Genomic DNA, 23,971 nt, shown 5'->3' with positions numbered 1-23,971 from the left:
TCCTGCCTGTATCTGATTACTTTTGCTCATCTGTTTGGGGAGCCGCAAACATTTGCTGGAGACAAAAGATAGCAAGTGCCAGGGTCGGGAGGTGGTGAAGAAAAATTGACAGGAAACAAACTTAAAATCGAAACAGTTTTACCCACTTATCATGGGTGAGCTGGGAAAAGATCAGTGTTGTTCAGCTGCAGTGGCCGGACAGCCTTTTCAGAGCCTCCTGTGGGCCGTGAGTGAGGCAGGGTGGTCTTTGTAGACCCCCACCCTTAGACCTGGGCTCTAGTCGTCCTCGCCAACTTGGTAGCCGTGTAACCTTGAACCAGCGGTTCCTTCTCTAAGCCTCAGTTTCTCCGTCTGTGAAATGGGAGTCACTACATCGTGTTCCTCCCCTAGAAGCTATGAGGATTGATAAGGCAGATGAATGTACCATCTTAGGCCCGCTGCATAGCAAGTGTCCTACCGAGGTGGGTTTTTTTACAGAGGGGAAGTGCATATTTTGCAGCTGCAGCCAATGTAAAAAAAAAATGGCAGGGAGTAGAGACTTAAGAATTTTTTCACCTACAATAAATTTTTTAAATGAAAGTAGTTTTTGAAATTAAAATAAGAAACAAAAGTACAAATAATACTTTTAAAAACATAACGTTTTAACTTAAAAAATATTTTTAATGGCAAGGAAAGGACTCAATTTTCTCCCCAGCCTCTGGGCAAGGGGGTGGGGGCCTGCTGGGTGTGTGTCTGGGTGTGACATCACCGGATGGAGACCACTGAACCACCCCCCAAACCCAGTCATCAGTGCCCCCACCCCCCAGCCCCACCCCTGCCCGCAGTGGTGTCCTCAGACATGGCTCCAGGCTCCAGACTGTCTGCCAGCCCATCTGATGGGCCTCCTAGTCATTATTTATTTCCTCACACTGAGCCTTTTCCAGAAGCTTTAAAAGCAGCACTGCCTGGGGAGAAATTAACAGTTCCTGGGCACTTATCGCACAGCAGGCCCTTAGTGAGCTGTCATCTCAGTCCTCACAGGGGGCCCCATTTTGCAGATGAGAGAAACTGAGGCTCAGAGAGGTGAAACCGGCTTGTCCGGGCCAGGGTCACAGAAATACAGAAATCGTGGGGATTGGGGGGTTGGCTTGGGAAGGTGGTAAGTGCTCGGATGAGGGAACCAGCTGCCCAGCCTGCCTGGCTGAAACATAGCCTTTCCACTACAAGGGATTAAGAGAAGTAATTAAAATGTAAAGGGAAATACACACCTGTTTTTTGTTTTTTGTTTAAGTAAACAGGCTGACTTAGTCATAGCACGGATTGGGAAGCTGGTGGAACCTCAGGAGGAAGTCGCTGTTTCTGAACAAAGTGGCATTATTGATGACTTCTGATGAAAGCAAATTAATGTGCTTCTCAGACTCGCTGGGGCCTGCGGATCGATTTGACCTTGTTTTTCACTCTGGAGCTGTGGCAGGCGCTGGCTGGGGTGACCCTCCCTGGCTCACGGCCCTGCTCCCTCATCCCCCCACCACCTGGCCTGGGGTGGTTGACTCCCCGCACCCACCCACCCACACACACACACAGGTTGTCCCTGGCCTCAGGGCCTGATCAGGAGACACAGAAGCATGGTGATGCCGAGGGACCAAGGAAAAATAAGCATTTGAGGATATGTGAGTGACGCAGACATTCATTCAATCTCATTGTAACCCTGATGGGTGGGGCTTAGTCTTCCCATTTCCTAAGTCAGGAAACTGAGGCTCAGGAGCTGGTGTGATGCAAGATGCATAGATCAGAAGGTCGAAGGCAAGTTCTGCCAGACTCCAAAGCCAGGCTCTCCTTACAACCACAGTGTCCCTTCCTGGGTCCAAGGCTGGGCTTCCCAGGTTCAGGGTCCCGAAGGCAATTAAACACGGGGAGGGGTGCCTCCTGCCTGCCCCCACCCCACCCCCATCCTGAGTCTCCTCCTCCACACCCACCCTCTTTCTCAGCACTGCCTGCTCACAGCTCTAGGCCCACACCCCTCGAGTCACCTCTGCACCCTGCCCTGGGCGTAGAATTCCCCTGCTCCTTTCCTGAGCCAGTTATTCATTCGCTCACTCACTCATTCACCTGCTCCTCATTCTTTCCTTCTCACTCATTCACTCACTCCTTTATTTATTCACCCACCATCTGTTGAGCATCTGGTACGTAGCCTGCCATCCGTACCTTTGGCATTCAGGGAAGAAGGAAATTGAAGTGATAGTGTGGCCTTAGGGCACTGAGGACACACCAGAGCTCCCCAACTGGCCAAATAATAGAAATAACCTCTGGCCTCAGGTGCTTTGCTCCAGAGGGATGTTCTTTCTGGTGCTCACTTGAGGAGTTCCCCTCCCTCGGCCTCAGCTGCCCCATCTCTAGAGGGTCTTGGAGAGCTTGGACCCTGGGCAACTGCAGGGCATCTGCCTGCCTGCCTGCCTGCCTGGTTCTTTGGTGCCTGGGACACCCTTGCTGTTCAGAGCTTACATTCCTCTGTGAATTGACTCGTTCTCTGCTTAACGGGGCAAGCGAAGAGTAGAAATCGAGGCCCCAAGGCCTGCTCTGGGGAATATGATATTTTGCCCATTTTTCTGATTATGGTGGGTCTCAGGTTAAAGAAATCTACGCTCTTGGCACCAAGATTGGAGCCCTCCCTGGGTCAACAAAAGGTGAGACTAGGTAGGGATCGTTTACTGAGCACCTACTAAGTGCTTGGTGCTCCAGATGTGTTTTTTGCAGTATGGCAATCCGGCAAGACTGGGCTGGTTTTCCCATTTTATAGATTGGAGAAACTGAGGCCCAGAAAGATGATAGAGTTCTCCCAAGGCCATAGATGTCTCAGACTTGGGCCTGCCTACAGCCTGCTTTTTCTGCTGCCAGAGCAAGGAAGTCTCTCGGGGACCCCCCAGCCCTCCCCTTGCTCGCACCTTGTGCTCAATCCAACTTGACCATGTCCAGCAAGATGGGACCCATCTCCCTTCCTTGCCTTGTGCATCCCCATATAGGCTTAGCCTCCCAGCTCTTCTGCACAAAGAGCGACAGGCTGTGGGAATTAAGTGTCATGGATGTGATTTGTTTTACTTTCATTTGTATTTGTATTCATCTTGGGCCCTGCCCCCACCGGTCAGAGGGAAGCCAAGCTGCCAGCGCCCTTTCCGCCAGTAGCACCCCTACCTTTTCTTGGTCCTTTCTTGAGACCCATCTGGTGCAGCATTGTGACTCTATTTCTCTGTATTTCAGACGTAGGAACTGTGAGCTTTTTACGATGTGGGGCGCCCATGATGCACTGCTTCCCTGGACGAGTCATGGGTGGTAAACTTGGGGCTGGTGGTATCTGGGTCCTTCTGTATGTTGAACTCCAGGGAGCTCCTTTGCCTGAGAGAACCCAGGAGCCCTGCCCACAGGACCTTGCTTTGCTAAATGCCAGTCACACCCCAGGATGTGAGTGTGTCACAGAAGCCCCAGCAGGCTGAAGATAAAATAATGAAACCAGGGGGCTGTGGCAGCATTGAATGGTCTGCTCCATTCCTTTCAGCATTTGAGGAGCCCCTCCTAGAATGTTCCAGAATTTCCTCTCCCCACCCCTCCTCTGTTGTCCAATGTCCAACCCCTTCAACAGATGCTGGATAACAGGATGGGTTGTTGAGTCGGGTAATGTGAGATACACATACTTTGGGCCAATTGTTAGCTGCTTCTGTGCTCTCAGGGCCTCAGTTTCCCCACAGGTTGTGTGTTTTTCTCTGTATCTCAATGCATGTGTTGTCTCCCTTCTACTCTGGGCCAACCCAATGAAAGGAGGCTTCAAACTGGGTGCCAGGTGTATGTGAGTCATCAGCACTTGGGTTCCAAATTGTGTGCAGATGAATACAGATGTGTGTGTGTGCATGCGGTGATTTTTTATTTTTTGCTCCACAGCACTTAAGTCACATTTCACTGGCCTCTGATGCAAGCCCTAAAAGCATTTTGTGGTATAAAATCTCCCATCATCTGATCCACTCTACTGAAATAAACTAGCTCCCCTGCCGTCATCTTCCTTGAAAAGTGCCCCTGCGTCATGCTCTGAGGCCGGCAAGGAGAGGCCTTGCCCACTTAAAACACTTCATGGTAATCCCCCCAGCGCCCCCCATCCTCTCCAGTCCCTGGCGGGCTGCTCCAGTTTCTTGGGCTGTTATTACCGGAATGCCAGCTGCTCCACTTAAAACCCCTCCGGACAGACCTGCTCTGTCTGTCTTGGTGCCTCATAGGCCTCCGCTTAGCTCATCTAATGGAAATATCATTTTAAAAATAAACGCTGGTTCGATTCACACTTCCCTCTCACCTCACCTTGTCTCCTGGCCTCCCACCATTTGGCACCGGTGGGTCCATTAAGGCACGTCTCTCAGAGTCCTTGGTGGTTGCCTGTCTGGCTGGCCATCTCCACTGGACTCCACTGAGCCCTCTGGGATTGCCCAACCATGGGCTGTCCCTAGGTCCTGTGGTCAGTAGGTGGCCCTTAAGTGTGGCATGGGGGAAAGAGGCAGACAGACTTGGTGGCAGGCCTTGGATCTGCCCCACCTTTGCTCTCTGACTTGGGACAAGTTATTTCACCTCTCTGGGTCCCATTGGTACTTCAGCCAAGAGGTGCCACCATCACAGGCTGTTCTGCTCCTGCTGGGCCTGGGTGTACACAGTGGATGGGTGGCCGGGGTTCTTAAGAACAGCATGAAGTAGGTGCAATATGTTGACAGTTTCCTTGCAAGCCTTTTATGAACTGCTTTTGTTTTCCGTCATCCATACTTTGATTCTTTTATGCCACCAGAAAGCAATTTCTGAGCCAGAAAATGTTGACTACAGCATAAAATTAGCTTGATCAGTCCCAAAGGGAGCTTGGAAAACTTCAAAGCAAAGTTAGTAGTTCAACCAGGTAGGTGTTTCATGTCATGTTAAGAGCACAGATTCCAAAGGTTTGAACCACAGCTTGGCCTCTTGCTGTAGCTTTGGAGAAAAGCTGTGATTCAGCATCTCTGTGCCTCAGTTTCCTTGGTTGCAAAATAGGTAGAATAGTACCTATCTCCTAGGGTTGTCCTGAGGTCTCAGTGAGTGGATATGCAATAACTCACTTCAAATCGGTGCCTGGCATGAAAAATCACCGCACGCACACACACACATCTGTATTCATCTGCACACAATCTGGAATGTTTTGTTGTGGTTATTGTACGATGACGTGGCAGAAAGTTAAGAAGTGCAGGCATGTAGGTGATATTCATTAGCATCTCCCATTATACAGTGGTTCTCAACAGGGGGCATTTAACAATGTCAGGAGACAATTTTGGTTTGAAGATGCTACTGGCATCTAATGGGTAGAGGTCAGGGATGCTACTAACCATCCTACAATGCATAGGACAGCCCCCCACAACAAAGAATTATCTGACCCCAAATGTCCATGGTGCCAGGAAGAAACCCTGCCCTAAGATAAACTCTCGTAGCACCATAGGTCTCTCTCCTTTGTAGCGCCTGCCCTGCTTGGAAGTTTGCATTTATTGGTATGGTTATGAGATCACTCTCTGTCTGCCTGACCTGACTCTTGAGTTCCATAGGGTTGGCCTATTTTGTGCATGCGTGTGTGTGCCTGTGTGTGCATGCATGTGTATTCACCTTGAAGACTCTGGACTGAGCTCAAGGCCTGGTATTTGGAATGTGTTCTGAGAATGTTCATCCCTTCCCTTCTCCTCTCTCTCCTCAAACCCACCAGTGCATTTCCTTTTGGTTTTCTTTTGGCCCTTCCTGAACAACCTTCTCTGCTTCTATCCCAGTGATACAGGCCAAGCTTCTGAGAGAGAGAAGATTTGTTTCTAGCTCTAGCCAGCCCACCCCAGACCTCAGTCACAAGCAGCACTGGGCCTGGAGCCCTGAGACCCAAGTTCAAGTCCCAGGTTCTCCACTTCCTGGATGTATGACCTTGGGCCAGCAGCCCCACTCAACTATCAGGGCCTCCGTTCCTTCATCTGAAAATGGGGTTGTAAATATCTGATAAATTTAGAATTGTGGTTATGACTGCAGGCTCCAGGGTCAGGATATCCCTTAGTTCAAGTCAGAGCCCTGCTACTTACTGTGTGACCTTAGGCAGGTTACCTAACTAAGCCTCAGTTTTCTCACCTGAGAAATGGGTCTAATAACCCCCCTTGCTCATTCAGAGGGTTCCTAGGGGAATTAAATGAGCTGATGTTGATGCTGATGACTGTTACTATATTTGTCATCTAACGATTTTTTGTTTTTAGCTGTGAATAGGTTTCAGACCCCTAGTGGGTCATCATCTCATGACTTGGGAAAGGTCTGACCTGGTGCCCCCTCCAGCACTGACCTCTGACCTCCCCTTGACTTTCTTTCAGATCTGTGCCATCATCGGTGGAACTTTCACTGTTGCAGGCATCCTAGACTCATGCATCTTCACAGCTTCCGAGGCCTGGAAGAAGATCCAGCTGGGCAAGATGCATTGATGTCTTCCTGTCCTGGTGACCATGGACCCAGGGCAGCCGCCAGCCCTGTCTCCAACGCCCTGTCTCCTCCTGCCCTCTGTCCAGCCCAGGATCCGGCTGCATCCCAAGTTGGGGGGGTAGGAGGGCGGTTTCAAGGATTCAAGGTTTCGCAGCTACCTCTTTTCCCCGTGTTTGATTTTTAGACGAATTCCACTGCCTGGAGTTGAGGTACTCCTTTCCCTGGGGAGCCCCAAGACCAGAATCAGGCAAGGGGGTGTGGTGCTCAGGGATGTTGGGGACCAGTCCAGGAGGTGAGGCTTCCATCCCTTCCCTCTTGGGGGAGCAGCCCAGAATCAACCTCGACCAGCTCTCAGCCAGGCTTTGACAATCTCACAACCCCCACCATTTGGACATGCTAATCATTTGGTTTCTCCCCTGGGCAGCCAACCTGCCCAGAGGCACCACACCTGGGCTCTCGGCTTTGGACCATGCTGCTCACAGGTGCCTCCCACCTGGAGCCTTCAACGAAGGATGGTACTTTCCAGGCAGCCCCCTGAGATTTGTGCTGTTGAAGGAATCCCCACTTCTGCTCCATCCCTTTCTGCCCAACCCAGAGCCCAGGCCTCAAGTCCCTCAATCCTCAAGTCCCTCGCCCTCCACTCCTTCCTTTTCTTCCAAGAAGCAAGCTGCCTAGTTGTGCAGCAGTAGTGGGGAGACTCGGAGCTTCCCCCCAGTCACTGGCTGGGACACACACTCCCCTTCCTCTCTTCTCCTTGTTCCTCTGAAGCCCCCACCAATGTGCCTCTCTCCTATGCTGTGTGGCAACAGCATCTCTTACTGGAGGGGCTGGTTCCCCCTGCTAGCTCCACCCACCTCTCATTTGGGACCTGCAGTGGCAGGGGCTGGGGGATGGCGTGTGACTTGGAGGTTATCCTTGAGAACTGACGGTAATATGTGCATTCACATCTAGACAGGAAGCATCTTTCTCTAAATCCTTAAAATAATCACATCTCAGCCTCTCCCTGACAGCCGCTGTTGGTCCCAAGGCCAAAGCAGACCAGCCCCTCTCCCATCTTTGGCCCTCAGGGGTTCCCAGGGGTGCAAAGCACTCAGACCTCTTTACAGCTCAGTCGTGGCCCACTGGCCACTGAGTGTCCCCCATTGGCTGGCCAAATGCCAACATGTTTCCTGTCCTGGAGTAACTCCAGTGTGTTCCCACTTGCTCGTGAGCAGGGTCCCTACCTACTGCTCCCCCTCGTTCTTCCCCTTTAGTCCTGAAAGGGAGGGGCGATGAGCCAGGCAGTAATTCCACCCAGAGAATTTTAGCCATGCCCTAGTGTCCCAGGGAGAGAGCCACCCACCCTGTTTCCATTTATATCAAGATTGTTTGCATACTTTTGTAATTAAGGGGAGTGTCCAGTGGAAGGATTTTTAAAAATTATCTCTATGGATAGCTCAAGTCTCTGCCATATGTAATTTTTGGACCTGGTTTCCAATTAGAAAAGCTTCCCCTTTTGCATATGAGTTGATTGATGTCGTGAGTGTAAACTGCAGTTGGTGATTTCTGGTATCTGTGCCACTTGGATGGATTTTTTTACATTCTGTTCCCCTGTTCCAGAAAGGAGTCCCTTTTGTGAGTACATTCGCCTGTCAAGGGTGGGGTGGGACAGGGCGGGCTGGGAATGGGGAGCTAAGTGGCATGCACGTGAGTTAAAAATCCACTTTTATGCATTTTTGTAAAAAACTCGGAGGACATAGGGGATGTCAGTTTCCTATGGAAGAGGCATCTCTGACCTGTTATTCTTATAAACAGAATCTCAAGGAAAACAATGTCTTAGTTGTTTCCCCACTCACTGGGTCCAAATAGATTAAAAGGTTGATTTTCAGAAATATTGCCGTGTTGTTTCTTCTTCAATTTGTGCCTGGGTAGTTGGAAAGCTGAAATCACAGTCAGAATGGAATTTAATTCCAGAGGTGAGAAGTTGGGAAATATTGAAGAGAAGATCGATGAGGATGATCAGGAAGTCAAGATCCTTTGGAGTAAGCCCTTCCTTTATTGAATCCCTACGGAATGTTCGGCTCTGCTTCTTTCTAGCTGGGTATCCTCTATCCAGATCCCTAAATAATTGGTGCCTCTATTTCCCCAACTGAAAATGGAGTAGTGATAAAACTACCTCATAGGGCTGCTGTGGAAATTAAATGCTATAATCGGATCAGATTGAGATAATATATGTAGTAAAGTATTTATTCCTGGTATATGGTCAATTTTCAAAAATGGTAATTACTTATAGATATTCCCAAATAGAATACAATTTCCTTGAGGATAGGGCTGGCATTCTCCCACAGCTTTGAGCCCAGTGCACCACATATCAAAACTGTTTCATAAATTCATGATTCCAAAGGATCTGGCATTCCTTTTTCAACATTGAGCTCAGCAAAGGGAGACTTACATGGATATTTCCCATCCTGCTGTCCATTTCTTCAAGGCCTTCATCAGGACAGCACTCACTTGAAAAAATCTATCAGGAAAGAATATGGGAGGAAGTCAGTCTCCAAGAAACTTTTAATGCCCCCTCCTCATTCTCCATCTTTAGCATCCTGTTTGACACTGATGTTACCATGACACCCAAATGCAAGAGTGGTATGCCTACGAACGGTCAATTACTTGTGTTCCCAAACCTGTTTATGCCAGTCGTGCTTTATATTGTAATGATGTAATTATGACTTAAACCAATGAAATACGATTGAAAAATGAAAGAGTCTATGAAAACTAAGTTGATTGTTTTTGAAGACCTAATAAAGGGGAGTTGCCATTCCCTCCTCAAAATGCCACTGAGTTAGATGTGAACAAGACTTGAGGGGATAATCTTTGAGGATTGTGCATTCAAATTAGAAGGGCCTAAGTTCTCACTCCATTTGAAAAAAACTAAAATCTGGAACTCTTAGGTTGGTTTATGGAAGGAAAATGAAGCAGAACTCCAATAGAGGTTTCTCACTGCAGAAGCCTTGGCTCAGGGTCAGAAGACTGGCAAACAGAAGATAGGCAAATGTGTTTTAAGTTGACATAAAACATTTAGAGTATGTATATGTCATTTTTGTGATTTTTTCCCTTAAGCCAGCTTTTTTGATTATCTAACCAGGGGCGGGTCAGTGTGATGTTGGGCAAGAGGACTTCTGAATGAGGGATATTACAGAACAGCCCATAGAGTGGTGGAGGATGGGTTGGGGGCATAAATGGCCCCTCCTGGGGAGCTGCTGCAGAAGAGGTGAAGCTGCCTGGGATGAGTGGGTTTCACAGAACAATTGATGCTAGGGTTGGGGGTGGGATGTGTGTGTGTATGACAATGGGGCTCTTAAATGGTAGCTATAATTAGTTTTTATTTCTATATGTCACAAATTAGTTTTTAAGCAGAAACAAATATTTATGCGTTCTCACTGCCACAGGCCACTGGTGGCCCTAATCCCTAGGTAGGAAACTGGTTCTCTCCCTGCCCCTCCTTTTTTTTTTAATGAGGTAAGTTGTGAGTTTACAGATAAATCATGCATAAAGTAGAGTTCCCATATACAGCCCTATTATTAACACCTAGCATTGGTGTGGTACATTTGTTACAATTGATGAGAGCATGTTTTTATAATTATACTATTAGCTATATATACTCCATGGTTTAATTTAAGGTTCACCAAGGAAAGCAGATTTTAATTCTGAAGTTTCATGAGCTGCTGCAGGAGATAGATGCTATGGCGCAGGAATGCGAGAGCGGTAACATGTTGTGGAGAAGAGTATTCACTGAAGACACTTTTCCCTCCCCCGCAGTTGTCTCCTGCCAGTTTCTTAGTGATGAGGTCATGCACTTCATTCTAACAAAAGTAAATTATTTTTATTTTAACTCTTGTTGTGAGAGCTCCCAATGGTTGGGCATTCTCCACATGCCAGGCAGAGAGTGATTGCTCTTCAAGGCTATTATCTTTTAATCCTCAAAACAATCCTAAGGGTGGGTGTTATCTCCTTTTTAGGAAGGAGGAAACAGACTCAGAGAGACTCAGTAACTGACCCAAGGTCACACAGCCAGTTGAGGGTAAAGTTGGAATTCAAACCCAGATCTGCCTGATTCCAAAGTTATATTTCTGTCTCAGTCCCCAAGAGCATTTCAGCTGTATCCAAAGGGAAAATTGGAAATGGGGGCGGCTGGAAGGGGATACTTACATTTTTTTTTTTTTTTCTTTTTCCTTTTAAATAGCCTGTGAAGGAGCAAAGGAACACATTAGGGGGCTTTTTAAAGAAAAATTTTAAAACTCTTAAATTACACAAATAGTACACACTTGTAGGCCCATTGGAGGAAAATCAGATAATGCTGAAAAGTATAAAAGCAAAACTCAGTCACTCATAATCCCACTAATCAGAGATGACTATTGTTAATATTTTAATGATATACTTCCATAATCAAAGTGGGACCATACAGTCCCATCATTATTATTTGGTAGCTTACTTTTGCCTCCCATAATAGACTTCATCCCCTTTTAATAAATATAGATTTCATCATTATCAGCTGCAAGATAACAGATAGTGATTATATTGAGCATATACTATGCATGGCCATCCTTGCTCCATTCTCACTCAAGGCCTCAGTTTCCCCACCTGTAAAAGGGGCAGTTCAGAGGATTGTTTAACAGATTGAACGAGGTAATGTTTGTAAAGCCATTAGCACAATGCCTGACACACAGTAAGTGCTCAGTCTAATAAGATTAGCCATTATTCATCCATTCGTTCAATAAATAATTTCTAATATTTCCTCAGTGCTTACTCTGTGCCAGGCATTGTGCTAAGGACTCATTTAATCCTGACTAAACTGATGAGGTAATGACTATCATTATTCCCATTTCTCAGATGAGGAAAGTGAGTGACCAAGAAGCTAAATATCTTATCCAAAGCCACAGAGCCAGGAAGTAGTGAAGATCCAAACCCTGGCAGTCAGATACCAGAGCTCGTGTATTACCCATCACACCACTCTCTGCCTCAGAGAAATAAAAATATTCTCTGGGCATTTCCTCTGTGCTGGGTCCTGTGCTCTTCTGGGGGCTTCTCTACCAGTCCCTGTGCATGGTTCCAAGGGTGGGTGGGAGACAGTAACCAATCTCACTAAGTTGTCATTAGAATGACAGGGCCTCTGGCTCCCATCATCTTGTCTGGTGATGTCATCATGTCTGTCTCAATTTTGCTGAGCCATGTGGGGGTTGGAGAAATGCCTCCTTGAGCCTGGCTGATCATTGATACATCTTTGAGTATTTTGGGTTTTAATGATCCCAGGTGGTTTTCTTTCAATAGGAGGCTCTGCGCTCCTTGAAAGAAGGGACCAGATCGCTCTCCTCAGATCTGTTTGATGTAGCCCAGTACCTGGATCTAAGCTGGTCTCAAATAAATGGTGAATAAATTAGTGAGCAAATGAATGAATGTGTGAGTAAATGAGTAGGTGGATGACTTAAATGAATGTATGGATAGAGGAATGAGTGAATGAACAGGAGACAGTGAGTGAATGAATGAGTGAATGAGCTTATTGGAAATCCCGACATAGGGCTGATGAACACTATGAGGACTGGCCTGTGGAAGAGGACAGCATTTGCTCCTTCAGGGAACAGCCTGCCCATGTTGCCGATGGGAAGTGACTTCCTAATTTTCTTACTTTCTCCCTTTGACCTCCATATTCTTAGAGCCTGGGCACACATGCATTGGGTGGCCTTTCAGTTGCTATTGCCAACAACGTTAACTTGCTTACTTCCCTGCTTCTATAAACACCCCAAAGTGTAGCCTTCTTGCCTGAGTTCGAAGACCAGAGGGGTCTCCAACATTTCCTGCAGAGGGTCTGAAATGAATCCTAAATTAGGACCCACCAGAGGGACAAAGACAGCCTGGTTGATCATGAGTATCAGTAAATACTGGTGTCTAATTTCACCTCCACATGACAGCCAATAACGGATAAACTGGAAAAGAGTCTGGCTATTGGCCTCCGGATTCCCATCTGTTAACTGAGCATCACAAAATCTTCTATCCGGCATCTGGCACCCAGTAGGCGCTCAATAAACATGAAAATGAAAGATTGCATGAATGAATGGGAAGCCTAGAGATAATGAATGTGAAGTACATTGCACAGAATAAGGTTTTTAGAATAGCGTCATGCATCTAGCCCTTTGGGTCCCTAACTTGAAGACTGAGCGAGAGAGCTTGGCATTCATTGCTTCCCAACCCTTCTAGCGCTGTTACGGTGCGCAGTGAAGGGCCTCCCACGTCGCGGGTGTCCCCCACCCAGCGGAGGCGGGACGCGAGATCTTTCAGAATCGACGCAGGTGTCCCACTCAGAGGAGCCCTTGGGCGGTTCCCACGAGGGTGGGGAGACCCCTAGGGCGGGAGGCGGGGCCTGGGCGTGACTGGGCGGGGCCAGGGAGGAACCGACGTGGAGAGCGACGCGCCTAAGGTGGGGTAGACGGGCCGGGGTCGGTAGGTGGGCGTGGCTGATAGGATCGGGGCGTGGCTGGAGGGGGCGCTGCCCGGCAGCAGCTACCCCACGGCGGGCGCACCAGTGCCGCGGAGCCCTAGGAACCCTAACCAGCCCTTTCCGAAGATTCGCATATTAACAACAACAACAACAACAACAACAAAGTAGCGGTAGCACAACACGAGTTCCAGCCAGTGTGATGCATTGCACGTGTTTACATCAAACACATCAAACTTACAGTTTGTGTTATCTGGAGTTAATGGCAGAGTCTAAATGTGAGGATCCTATGTGTAGTCCGGCCTTAGAACTGTCCCACAACAAGCTCCACCCTAGGGCCCCTGCTTTTATTATTCTAAGTGAGCTCTACGTGCCCTGTAAACGGATTAACTCATTTAATCCTCATAACAACCCTATGAGGCAGCTACTAAGATCATCCCCCATTTCACAGATGAGGAAACTGAGGCTCAGAAATGTGGAGTCGGTGTCCCAAGGTCCAGCCATATGAAGAGGCACTTGGGCCCCCGTCTGACTCTACAACCCCAGTGCCTCTGAGCAGGACCAACACATCTGGAGGAAGTTTTGCAAAATTAGGTGATTGGTTCTCAACGATTCTTTAATATCGGTGCTTCTCAAAATCTTTGGCAGGGGTTAGGGTGGGGAAGGAAGTGCTTGCTTAAAATTCAGATTCTTTGGCCCCCACGGTACCACTGTCTGGTTCAGTAGGACGGTGTTAAGGCTCGAGAATCTGCATTTTGAACAGACGTCTCGGTGATTTTGAAGAAGGTACACAGATTACACTTTGTGCAACACGATGTTTAAAGCACTCCGACAATATGCCTAGGCAATCTCCGCGGAGGGTAACAGGGGTAAAGAAAGAATTTGGGTAGGAGAGAGACTATTGACAGTGTACCTATTAAAAGAGCATCAATAAGTCTCCATGATTAACCCTTAAAAACATACGCTCCTTCTCCCCGGTGTGAACGCGGGATAGCGCTTCCCTAGCCCGGCGGGTCTTGGCGCTGCAGTCCCACCCCGAGCCGCAAGGGGAGCCATTCTACTTCACGCAGACGCCAATGGGGCGACGGTATTTTTCTGGGCTTGCGCCATTAAGAAACCCTCACTTCCGGCCCTGTCCGCGGACGGTCTGGTTTTGCCTGGCATCAGGTAGGTTAGTTAAAGTGTTTTCTCCGATTCTGAAGCTCCCTGCCCCAGAAGACCCTTCCCTTGCGTGCTGCCAACCACGCGCATCACCACAGATCTCACTCCGTGACCCCCAGCCCTAGCATCCCTCCCTCACTCAGCTTCAAGTCCTCCCAGTGTCACCCTCTCCCCACCAACCCTTGGGTCCGGCGGGCGCCTCCCACCGTGCCTCACTCCGTATTAGCACCCATGCTGTACACCTATCCCCCATTCTCCTCAGGCGCTTTCTTCCAAGGCCACCTCCCTACATGGAGCCCTTGTTCGGGTATGGGGTACGCTATCCTGCGTGGATAACAGGCCCTTGTACTCCTGTGAGCGCCCTTGGTTCCCTCCCTCTCCCCTCTTTGCAGACGGTCACCATGAAGTTCAACCCCTTTGTGACCTCTGACCGCAACAAGAACCGCAAACGCCACTTCAATGCCCCTTCGCACGTGCGTAGGAAGATTATGTCGTCCCCACTCTCCAAGGAGCTGCGGCAGAAATACAACGTCCGCTCCATGCCCATCCGCAAGGACGACGAGGTCCAGGTAACTATCTTGTTACCCAGCTGCTGGCGCTCGGGTCGTCGCATCATGTGTGCTTGTATCGTGGGGGAGTCGCTCACATCGAGAGTTGCGTATTCACATGCCTTAAGGATTCTGGCAAGTGAGTAACACTGACCTTGCAGATGTGTTGGATTAGAGGTGGGACCCAAGGCCACCAGAAATGCTTACCCTAGGTAAGAACATTCAGATTTAATTCTTTAATTAAAAAGAGTAGTATGCCAGCCAAACAAATGTTTGTCTTTTGATTTGGCCCTTGCCTGCTAGTTTGCTGGGTTTTGCTCATGGTCACTCTTTAAACCAGACTTTTGGAGGGAAAGTGTTGTAGTGAGAGTGGTATTTTAGTGTCATTGGGTTTTGTGGAGTTGATGGACAGGGATTTGTGGAGACTGGACATGTGGTGGTACTGAGTCTGGCAGGGAAAATGTAGAAGCAGCAGCAAATTAGGGGTGTGAAATTATGAAAGAGCCTTTGTGGGAAAGTATAAATCCTCTCTTCTCTGTGATCTCAGCTTAGGATGTGTAGGAGGTGAGAAGTTGAGGTGCGTGAAGTAGGCAGGGGTTAGGTTCATTCCTTTGAATGACTATTTATTGAGCACTTCTGAATCTCACTTCTTTCTCTGAGTAGGTGACTGTTATACATTGTACAGAGTCAGTTGAAACTGTTGGCCAGGCAGTCTGGTTCTACACTTTACTTGCTTACCTGCAGTTCCATTCGTCTTGTCCTGTTTGGGTTTGCTAAAGCTGCTGGAATGCAATATACCAGAAATGGGTAGACTTTTTCAATAGGGATTTATTAGGTTGCAAATTTACAGTTCTAAGATCATGAATCTGTCCAAATTAAGGCACCAAGAGGTAGATACCATCTCTGAGGAAAGGCCAATGGCATCTGGGGTTCTTCTGTCATATAGCAATGTCTGCTGGTTCTTCTCCTGTGATCTGGTTTCAATATGGCCCTCTTTCTCCAAAATCTCTCTGGGCATTTCTCCTAAGTGTCTCTGAGCTCTCTCCAAAATCTCTGCCTTTTATCCTTTCATAGAGGACTCCAGCAACAGGATTAAGACCCACCTTGAATGGGCTGGGTCACATCTCCATGGAAGCAACCTTATCAAAAGGTCCCACCACAATAGGTCTGCCCCCACAAGAATGGATTAAAAGATAGGCTTTTCTGGGATACCTAACAGATGCAAACCAGCACATCCTTCTTCTCTCTTATCAAAATAAGAGTTATCCCTATTTCCATCTGAAGCTAATCCATTAGCCCAGTGTCCTGTGGTCCTCCATTCTCCTCTTGAAAACCTTTCCATCCATTAACACATTTCTCAATAGTTTCCTTAACCTCTTCTTCCATACCTCTTTCTTCTAACCAGCATGTAAGTAAGCATATTTCTGTTTCTCCCCTCTGTAAAAAGAAAAAAAAAATTTCCCTTAACTTCATATCCCTTTCCAGCATCCATCCTATTTCTCATCCTCTTTACAGTCAGGGTCTTGGGAGGCGTCTTTTCTGACATTCACCTTCTCATCTCAGGAGCACTCATTGCTTTACTGTAAATGGTTTCCATCCCACCATTCCATCGAAAGCATGCTAGCCATGGTCACCCGTGACCACTGGGTTGTCAAGTCTGTCAGGTCCTTATACTTCCTCTGTTAGACCGTGCACAGCATTCGACAGTCTTCTGTTGGCTGCTGTAATACCAAGTCCTGTGGTTTCCCGTTCCCTGTGGCCACTTCAGTCTTTGTGTCAGGCTCGTCTATAATGTTGGCTATTCTCAGATACTGAATCTACATTCTCCCCTCTTCTCATACCAACTCCCTGGGTGAGATCAGACTTTGAATTGCCATCTCTGTGGGTGACTCCCATGTCTCTGTTGCTAACCCAGATGGCCTTCTAGCTGTGTATGGAATTCTCCACTAAAATGTCCCCTAGATGTCTCAAATTCAACATGTTTCAAACTAAACCGTTTCTTCCTAAAATCTGTTTCTTTCTCTGTGTTCTCCAGCTGTCCAAGCCAGATTCCGGATACTGTCCTTGCCTCTTCTCCCTCACCTTTCCAATCCCAGTACATTTAGTCTTACTTCATTTGCCTCACTAGGTTTAGCATTTGTCCATATCTCTTTAACCCTCCTATTCCTCTGGACTTGTGTTACTAACATTTCTTCAGTCTTGACAATAGTTAATGGTAACTTTTTCACAGACATATTCCAAGTGTGGCCTGAGAGTCTCTGGTCATGTATACTGGATTGATTTTGAATGAAGCGTGACTGTCCTCTTTTCAACTTGAAAATTGCCTTGGGAAGTTAATTGAACAATCTAGGTGGATATTTTTCCCTTTTAGGAGCATTGAGATTCTCTGGTTCTTTACTATGGTATTTCCTCCATGCTTACTACTCAATGTCACTAATATGGTGCCTGCTGTTTAAAAGACTCTTGCCTTTGGTAAAATTATAATCTAGTTGTTCCTCTTACCATTTTTTTTAATATAGTTGGAGCTTGAGCAGATTTTGTTGCATGGAAATATAGCCCATGAGATTATAACTTAAAATTACTTTTTTTTCTTATAAAATATTTGAATATTGTGGAAATTTAAAAAAAAAAGGAATAAAATAAATAATCACCTGCAGTCTATTGCCTAGAAGCAACTGTTTTTAACATTTGGAGGTATTTCCATCCAACTGTTTTCTATGATAACATATATATATATATATATATATATATATATATATATAAAACAAATTTCACAGTATATTCTCTATATAGCTTTATATGCTCATTTTTTCCCCCTAAAAACCTCATATCTCGAGCATTTCCCTAGGTCCTCTTTCAAGTATCTTTTGAAAACAAGGATTTTAAATGGTTGCATGGCAGTGTCAGTATGATTTCTTTAGATATTGTTCTCTATTTTGAGCTTTAGAATGATTATACTTTTTTTTACTCTTGAGACTAGTTCTATTACGATTATCCTAGTCCAAGGAATTTCTTTGTTCTTCCGATGAGAAAAGGAAAAAATTCAAGTGAAGAATTTTCACCTGACTTAGAATAACACAAAGCAGATTTATGCAATAAATGAATGAATGAATGAATGACTTTTGATTGCCGGGACTGACCTGCTTCTATACAAAGGGTTGTATTTTCAGTCTATGTGTTCCTGATAATTAGCTTCCTCATTATGATGTTCCTGGATTAGAAATGGAGGGGACTCCCGAGGAACTGGGGAAAAGTGTGAAATATTAAACTTCCCCACCCGGGTTATTACTGATTTTCTCACAAACATTGAGGACTACCTCAATCTTGCCCTCATGAAGCTTGTTACTGCAAAGAAGAGGCTAAGCCTACTTACAATTGTGCCTAAGAGCCTCCCCCAGAGAACCTCTTTATTGCTCCAACGTGGCCTCTCGCTCTCTTCGCCCACTCAGTAGGGAAACCCACTGCCCTCCCCACTACATGTGTCATGACTCCCAGAGATGAGCCTGGACCCGTCATCATGGGATTATGAAAGCTGCCTTGACCAAAGGGGGAAGAGAAATGAAACAAAATAAAGTTTCAGTGGCTGAGAGATTTCAAATGGAGTTGAGAGGAAGAGGGCATTCTTATGCACAGTAAAGATATCCCTTTTTAGTTTTTTAGTGTTTTGGAATAGCTGGAAGGAAATACCTGAAACTGTGAACTTCAACCCAGTAGCCTTGATTCTTTTTTTTTTTTATCTTCATTTTATTGAGATATATTCACATACCACGCAGTCATACAAAACAAATCGTACATTCGATTGTTCACAGTACCATTACATAGTTGTACATTCATCACCTAAATCAATCCCTGACACCTTCATTAGCACACACACAAAAATAACAAGAATAATAATTAAAGTGAAAAAGAGCAATTAAAGTAAAAAAGAACACTGGGTACCTTTGTCTGTTTGTTTGTTTGTTTCCTTCCCCTATTTTTCTACTCATCCATCCATAAACTAGACAAAGGGAAGTGTGGTCCTTATGGCTTTCCCAATCCCATTGTCACCCCTTATAAGCTACATTTTTATACAATTGTCTTCGAGATTCATGGGTTCTGGGTTGTAGTTTGATAGTTTCAGGTATCCACCACCAGCAGTAGCCTTGATTCTTGAAGATGATTGTATAACTGTGTAGCTTATGTGGTATGACTGTGTGATTGTGAAAACCTTGTGGCTCACACTTCCTTGATCCAGTGTATGGGCAGATGAGTAGAAAACTGGGGACAAAAATTGAATGAAAAATAGGGTGGAATGGGGGAGATGGAATGTTTTAGGTGTTCTTTTTTACTTTTATTTTTATTTTTTTGAGTAAGGAAAATGTTCAAAAATTGATTGTGATGGTGAATGCACGGCTATATGATGGTACTGTGAATAATTGATTGTACACTGTGAATGACTGTATGGTACGTGAATATATCTCAATAAAACTGAATTAATAAAAAAAAGAAATGGGGGGTATTGATCCTCATTTGTATTTTCTATTAGGTGGTTCAAGGACACTTAAAGGTCAACAAATTGGCAAGGTAGTCCAGGTGTACAGAAAGAAATGTGTCATCTACATTGAGAGGGTACAGCATGAGAAGGCTAATGGCACAACTGTCCACGTGGGCATTCACCTGAGCAAGGTACAAATCCAGTACTGAGTAATGGTAGCAGCAGTGCCGTGTTGTAGTCTGACAGACAGAACTGGTAAGGTATTGGTACCATCCCGGACATCCCTGAGAATCATGTTCCGCATTGCCAGGGAGATTTACACTCCTGGGAATCAGGTCCCACATAGTGGTGAGGGCAGTGAGTTCACCTACCGAGTTGGCTTAGCTAGAGAGAGGGCCACATCTGAGTAACAAAGAGGTACTCGGGGAGACTCTTAGGCACAATTATAAATAGGCTTAGCCTCTCCTTTGTAGTAACAAGCTTCATGAGGGCAAGCCCCAAGATCGAGGGCTCATCTTACTAACTTTGTAGTCCCCAGTGTTTGTGAGAATATCAGTAATAACCCAGGTGGGGAAGTTTAATATTTGCATTTTTCCCCAGTTCCTCGGGAGTCCCCCTCCGCCCCCCATTTCTAATGCATGAACACCATGGTGCCATGGTATGGACTTCCGGAGGTAGGTTAGGCAAACTTGATTGATTCAGTGACCTAGGGTATCCTCAAGGACGCAGATTCTTTTCTTATCCTTTTTGTCATCTGTCTTCAGGCTGGCAGCAAGAAGTCTCCAGGTGTTGCAGGCATCACTTCCTGCCTAGATAATGATTAGAGGGAGAAGAGTATACACCTCTTTCTGTGGCCCTCAACCCCACCTAGTGGAATATGTTGTCCCACTTTTGCACTCCCATTTTATACATTGTATGATAAGGTGTTTCTCTTCTTCCAGAGTTTCAGATCCTTAAGGGGAGAATGGTTGGGATAGTATGGCTTCTTTATTGCCTATTAGCTAGAGGGAAGGTAGACATTTTTAAAGCACTGTTTTTTTATTATTATTATTTTATTTTGAAATAAATTCAGACTTACAGGAGCAGTTGCAAAAACAATACAAAACCCATAAACAGAACTCCAGCATACCCCAACCCCCTTCCCCCGATACCCCATCCACCAGCTTTAACATCCTGTCACGCCACCATTTTTTTCTTCCCTCCCTCCCTCCCTATCATCCATTATCTATTGCTCTGTCTTCTGAACATATGAGAGCAAGCTGCACACATCCTTGAACAAACAATATAATTCACATACACATTTCCCATGAATAAGAACATTCTTTTATAAAGCAATGTATTTTGCTAGCCAAGGGATGGTGAACAGACCAGTAACATGTTGGTAGTAAAATTTCTCCAAGCCCCAATGATATTTCATATCCCTAAACTAACTAACTACTCTCCTGAGAATCTCAGTAGTTAGGGGGTCAGAGGTTTGGGTAATAAGAAGAAACTCAAACTGTTATTAAGGGAAGAATATACAGAATGCTGTGGTTATAAACCTTTACACTTAAAAAAACTGAATAGCTGTTTTCTTACTGCTAACAGGTGGTTATCACCAGGCTAAAACTGGACAAAGATCGGAAAAACATTCTTGAACGCAAAGCCAAATCTCGACAAGTTGGAAAAGAGAAAGGCAAATATAAGGAAGAACTGATTGAGAAAATGCAGGATTGAGTACATCCTACTGTGCAACCACAGTTTAACTATACATTTTAGCCTAACGTGTTCTTTTGGAACTTTTCAAGATGTCTCTGGAACATTTCATTTCTGTCTTGTTTTGTTATTGACATGTGGCTTTGTAAATCTACTACTTTTGCAGTTTTGATTAATTTATGACTAAAAGTTGGAAATGTTCCCTAATTTCCAGTTATATTTGCATCATCTTATAGGTGATATCCATCTTATTATCAACTCCGTTCTCCAGTCTTTCATATATTCAATCTGTTGAGCAGCCAGATAGCAATGGTGGGGTTATGTTGGCCCTCCTCCTGCCTGGACCCTAATGCTGATGGGGTTGAAAGGACAGGGCTGTGGTCCCCAATGCAGGGACTTGCCACACTCAGAAACAGTCACAAGTGAAGTGGCACACTCAAGGGCTCAAGGCCTCACTGAGCATCTGGTACTGCTTTACACTCATGCCTCTCATTCTAGACAGAGTGCTCTCTGTCCTCCTCCTTGTATATCCCCAGCTTCCTTTGCCTCATATTCTCACCAAATTATCTTGGTTTGCCAGTGCAGCTATCACAAATACGACACAATGTGTCAGAATTTGTTGTCTCATGGTTTCAGAGGCTAGAAGTACAAAATCAAGGCATTGATGAAGCCGTGCTTTCTCCCGAACTCTGTAGCGTTCTGTGTCTCCTCTTCTAATATCTGGCTTTTTCCTATGGCGTTCTCTGCATTAGAATTTCCTCCCTTTAAAATAAGGCTTCCATTCATATGTATTAAGACCTAGTTCAATTTTATTCAATTTTGCCACCCCTTAACTAATGCAAACTTCAAAAGGTCCTATTTACAAATTGGGTTCACACCCACGGGAATGCGGATGAAATGCGAACATGTCTTTTGGGGGACGTGATTCAATCTCCAACACAAACCTAACCAAATGCAGCTCCCTCATCAGGTTACTCTTCCCAAGGTTTTGACTTTGCAAGCACCATTTCCATTTGACTGGAATGCCTGTCCTCTCTTCTGGGACTAACTCAAAAAACCCACAGCCTGTGGGCCAGATCTGGCTCACGGGTTTTGTTTGGTCATTATATTGTTTATAAGGACATTTTTAAATCACTTTCCAACATTTAAAACTTGGGAGATTCCATAGAGAAATCCAGATCCTGTGCTTCATCTGGCTGTAAAAGGCCCTATTCCTGAATGGCCTTAGTCGTGTGAAGCTGAGAGGTTTGCTGCCCCCTCTCCAGCTTGCTCCGTTCATTTACTCTACTTTCCTGGCTCCTGTTGGCATCTGAGCTTTAGACTCCAGGTCTTACTTTTATTTCTTCTTGCTTTATCTGCAGAGCCACATCTAAAATCCTTCCTTGCCCCTGTGAAAAATAATCTATTGATTAAAATGCAAACTGACCCTTTATTGGCTCTCCAGTAAAATAACATAGGGCTTATCTATCACGATGGAGTTTCTACTCAATAAATGATTGATGACTGAATCAGGGTTATTGTCCATTTTGACTGATAAATGACTAGGCTAATTGTCCAAATCAGAGAGAGTAAGAGATGGGACCGGATTTAAACAAGGTCAGTCACTTCCCACTTTTGCCAGCTGTCTGGTGTTCCTTCAGTTTTGTCAGTCCTTTACTGAAGTCTGATAAGAGAATGCCCATTTTTGTGGAACAGAGATCTTAAGGTTTGCAGCAGTAGTGCTGCTTAGTGAGAAAAGTACTGTCAGCAGCACTTGAGCTCCAATCCCAGTTATGCTCCTAGGGATCTTTGAGCCTTTGAGCAAGTTACTCGTTTCTGAGCTCCCATTTCTCAGTAATAACACATAATACTTGCACTGCCTGCCAATCTCATGGAAAATGCAGAAATAAAGTGCCAGGATCAAATGGGATAGTTGATATTTCTTAGTCCACTTTGAAAGCTGTAAGTATTGATAGTGCTGTAGGAGTAACTTGGGTGCTTGCTAACATTAGTCCCCACCCTTTTTCCTGGAGATTCTGTGATGCAGTAGGTCTTGTACATTTGTATTTCTTACATGGGCTTTCTATGATTGTTAGAAACTAGATTAATATATATATACACAGCACATAAAATAGAGTAGTTGTTCAACACCCTGCAGCTGTCTTTTAACATTGATCTATATGTTAGAAGATAATGAGTAGATCAGCCAGTAAGTTCCGTAGTTTGTAATTTCTAATTTCTGTTTTATCTATTCCTGACCCAATGATGTTTTAGGGTTCCAAAAATTGCATAAAAGTCAGATGTCACTCTAGGTTAAACTCAGAGCTCCTTTAGGCATATTCTGATGCCTGGCCTGCGTCCTAGACTCCAGCCATTACTCTCATCAGTAAATTTAAATTAGTTATTTTCTAGGCATCAGACCTAGCTTGTTTGCATTAACTTTCTCTAAAACAAGTAATAGATGAGAGCTTTAAGAACTGCAATCTCCCCACAGACATCCAAAACCTACCAGACTGCTTAAGCTGAGCCAAATGAATAATAGTAAACAAGGGCAGGAACAGAGCATCATTTGTGAGCTCTAATCCCAGCTCTGTCACTTCTGAAGCTGTGTAACCTTGGGCAAACTGCTTAACCTCTCTGGGCCTCAGTTTTGTCATAAAAATGGAAATAAAAGTACCTACCTCATAGAGTTGTCAGCCTCATTACTTGAGATATTGCACGTAAAGCAGTATTCAGCAAATGTTAGCCATTGTCCTTCAGAGGAGAAGAGGGAGAAGTTTTTCTCAAGGGACTTTAGACAAATGCAGGTTCTTGGATGGAAAGGAAAGCTTAAGGGTGGTCCTGATGTGTTTGGGCCTCTGCAGAATGCCACATGGGTGTATCTGCCTATCAGAGTTTAGGCCCCAGGGGATTAGCTTGTTTCCTGGCATGACTGAAGGGAGCAGTTTCCTTCTGACTTTTTCATAGTTTGTAGATGTCCATTCACTTGAGTGAGTGAGTCCCCTTGTGCTATTTTGGGAAGACTCCAAACTTAAACTTCAGCTGACTGTTTCTGAATGTCTGCTTTCATATTGCACTCAGACATAAGATGTTCAACTACAGAACTCTCAATGGGAGTTGGGTGGGCAAGTAACAGAATTTTTCAGGAACCAGACAGAACTGTACTAAGAACCCATCGTA

The 23,971-nt window shown here is 45.4% G+C and overlaps 2 protein-coding genes across 3 annotated transcripts in view; both read left to right on the top strand.

Moving 5' to 3' along the window:
- ERGIC1 (endoplasmic reticulum-golgi intermediate compartment 1) overlaps window positions 1–8,339 on the top strand; it is a 122,574-nt gene extending 114,235 nt beyond the window's left edge. For both annotated transcript variants that reach the window (XM_037802153.1, XM_037802154.1), the window contains exon 10: window positions 6,363–8,339. In XM_037802153.1, the coding sequence (XP_037658081.1) occupies window positions 6,363–6,470 (108 nt within the window). In that variant the 3' untranslated portion in view covers window positions 6,471–8,339. The remainder of the gene's footprint in view (window positions 1–6,362) is intronic.
- A 1,848-nt stretch (window positions 8,340–10,187) lies between these two features.
- On the top strand, window positions 10,188–23,476 carry RPL26L1 (ribosomal protein L26 like 1). The gene is made up of 4 exons (XM_037800937.1): window positions 10,188–10,209; window positions 14,049–14,101; window positions 14,488–14,664; window positions 20,705–23,476. Exons 1-4 carry the CDS (start codon window positions 10,188–10,190, stop codon window positions 20,831–20,833), a joined length of 381 nt encoding a protein of 126 aa, XP_037656865.1. The 3' UTR covers window positions 20,834–23,476.
- Window positions 23,477–23,971: the final 495 nt, after the last annotated feature.

The sequence above is a fragment of the Choloepus didactylus genome, chromosome 13 (genome assembly GCF_015220235.1).
Source record: "Choloepus didactylus isolate mChoDid1 chromosome 13, mChoDid1.pri, whole genome shotgun sequence".
Lineage (NCBI taxonomy): Eukaryota > Metazoa > Chordata > Mammalia > Pilosa > Megalonychidae > Choloepus > Choloepus didactylus.
Note: the sequence above shows the minus strand (reverse complement) of the source record. Positions and strands in the feature narration are given on the sequence as shown.

Excerpts from the sequence above, each read along its gene's own strand:
- RPL26L1 (XM_037800937.1), top strand. The coding sequence starts at position 10,188 with ATGGCGCAGGAATGCGAGAGCG. Across the intron at positions 10,210-14,048 it reads GGCGCAGGAATGCGAGAGCG|AAACCCTCACTTCCGGCCCT; the intron begins GTAACATGTTGT and ends TGCGCCATTAAG. Across the intron at positions 14,102-14,487 it reads CTGGTTTTGCCTGGCATCAG|ACGGTCACCATGAAGTTCAA; the intron begins GTAGGTTAGTTA and ends CCCTCTTTGCAG.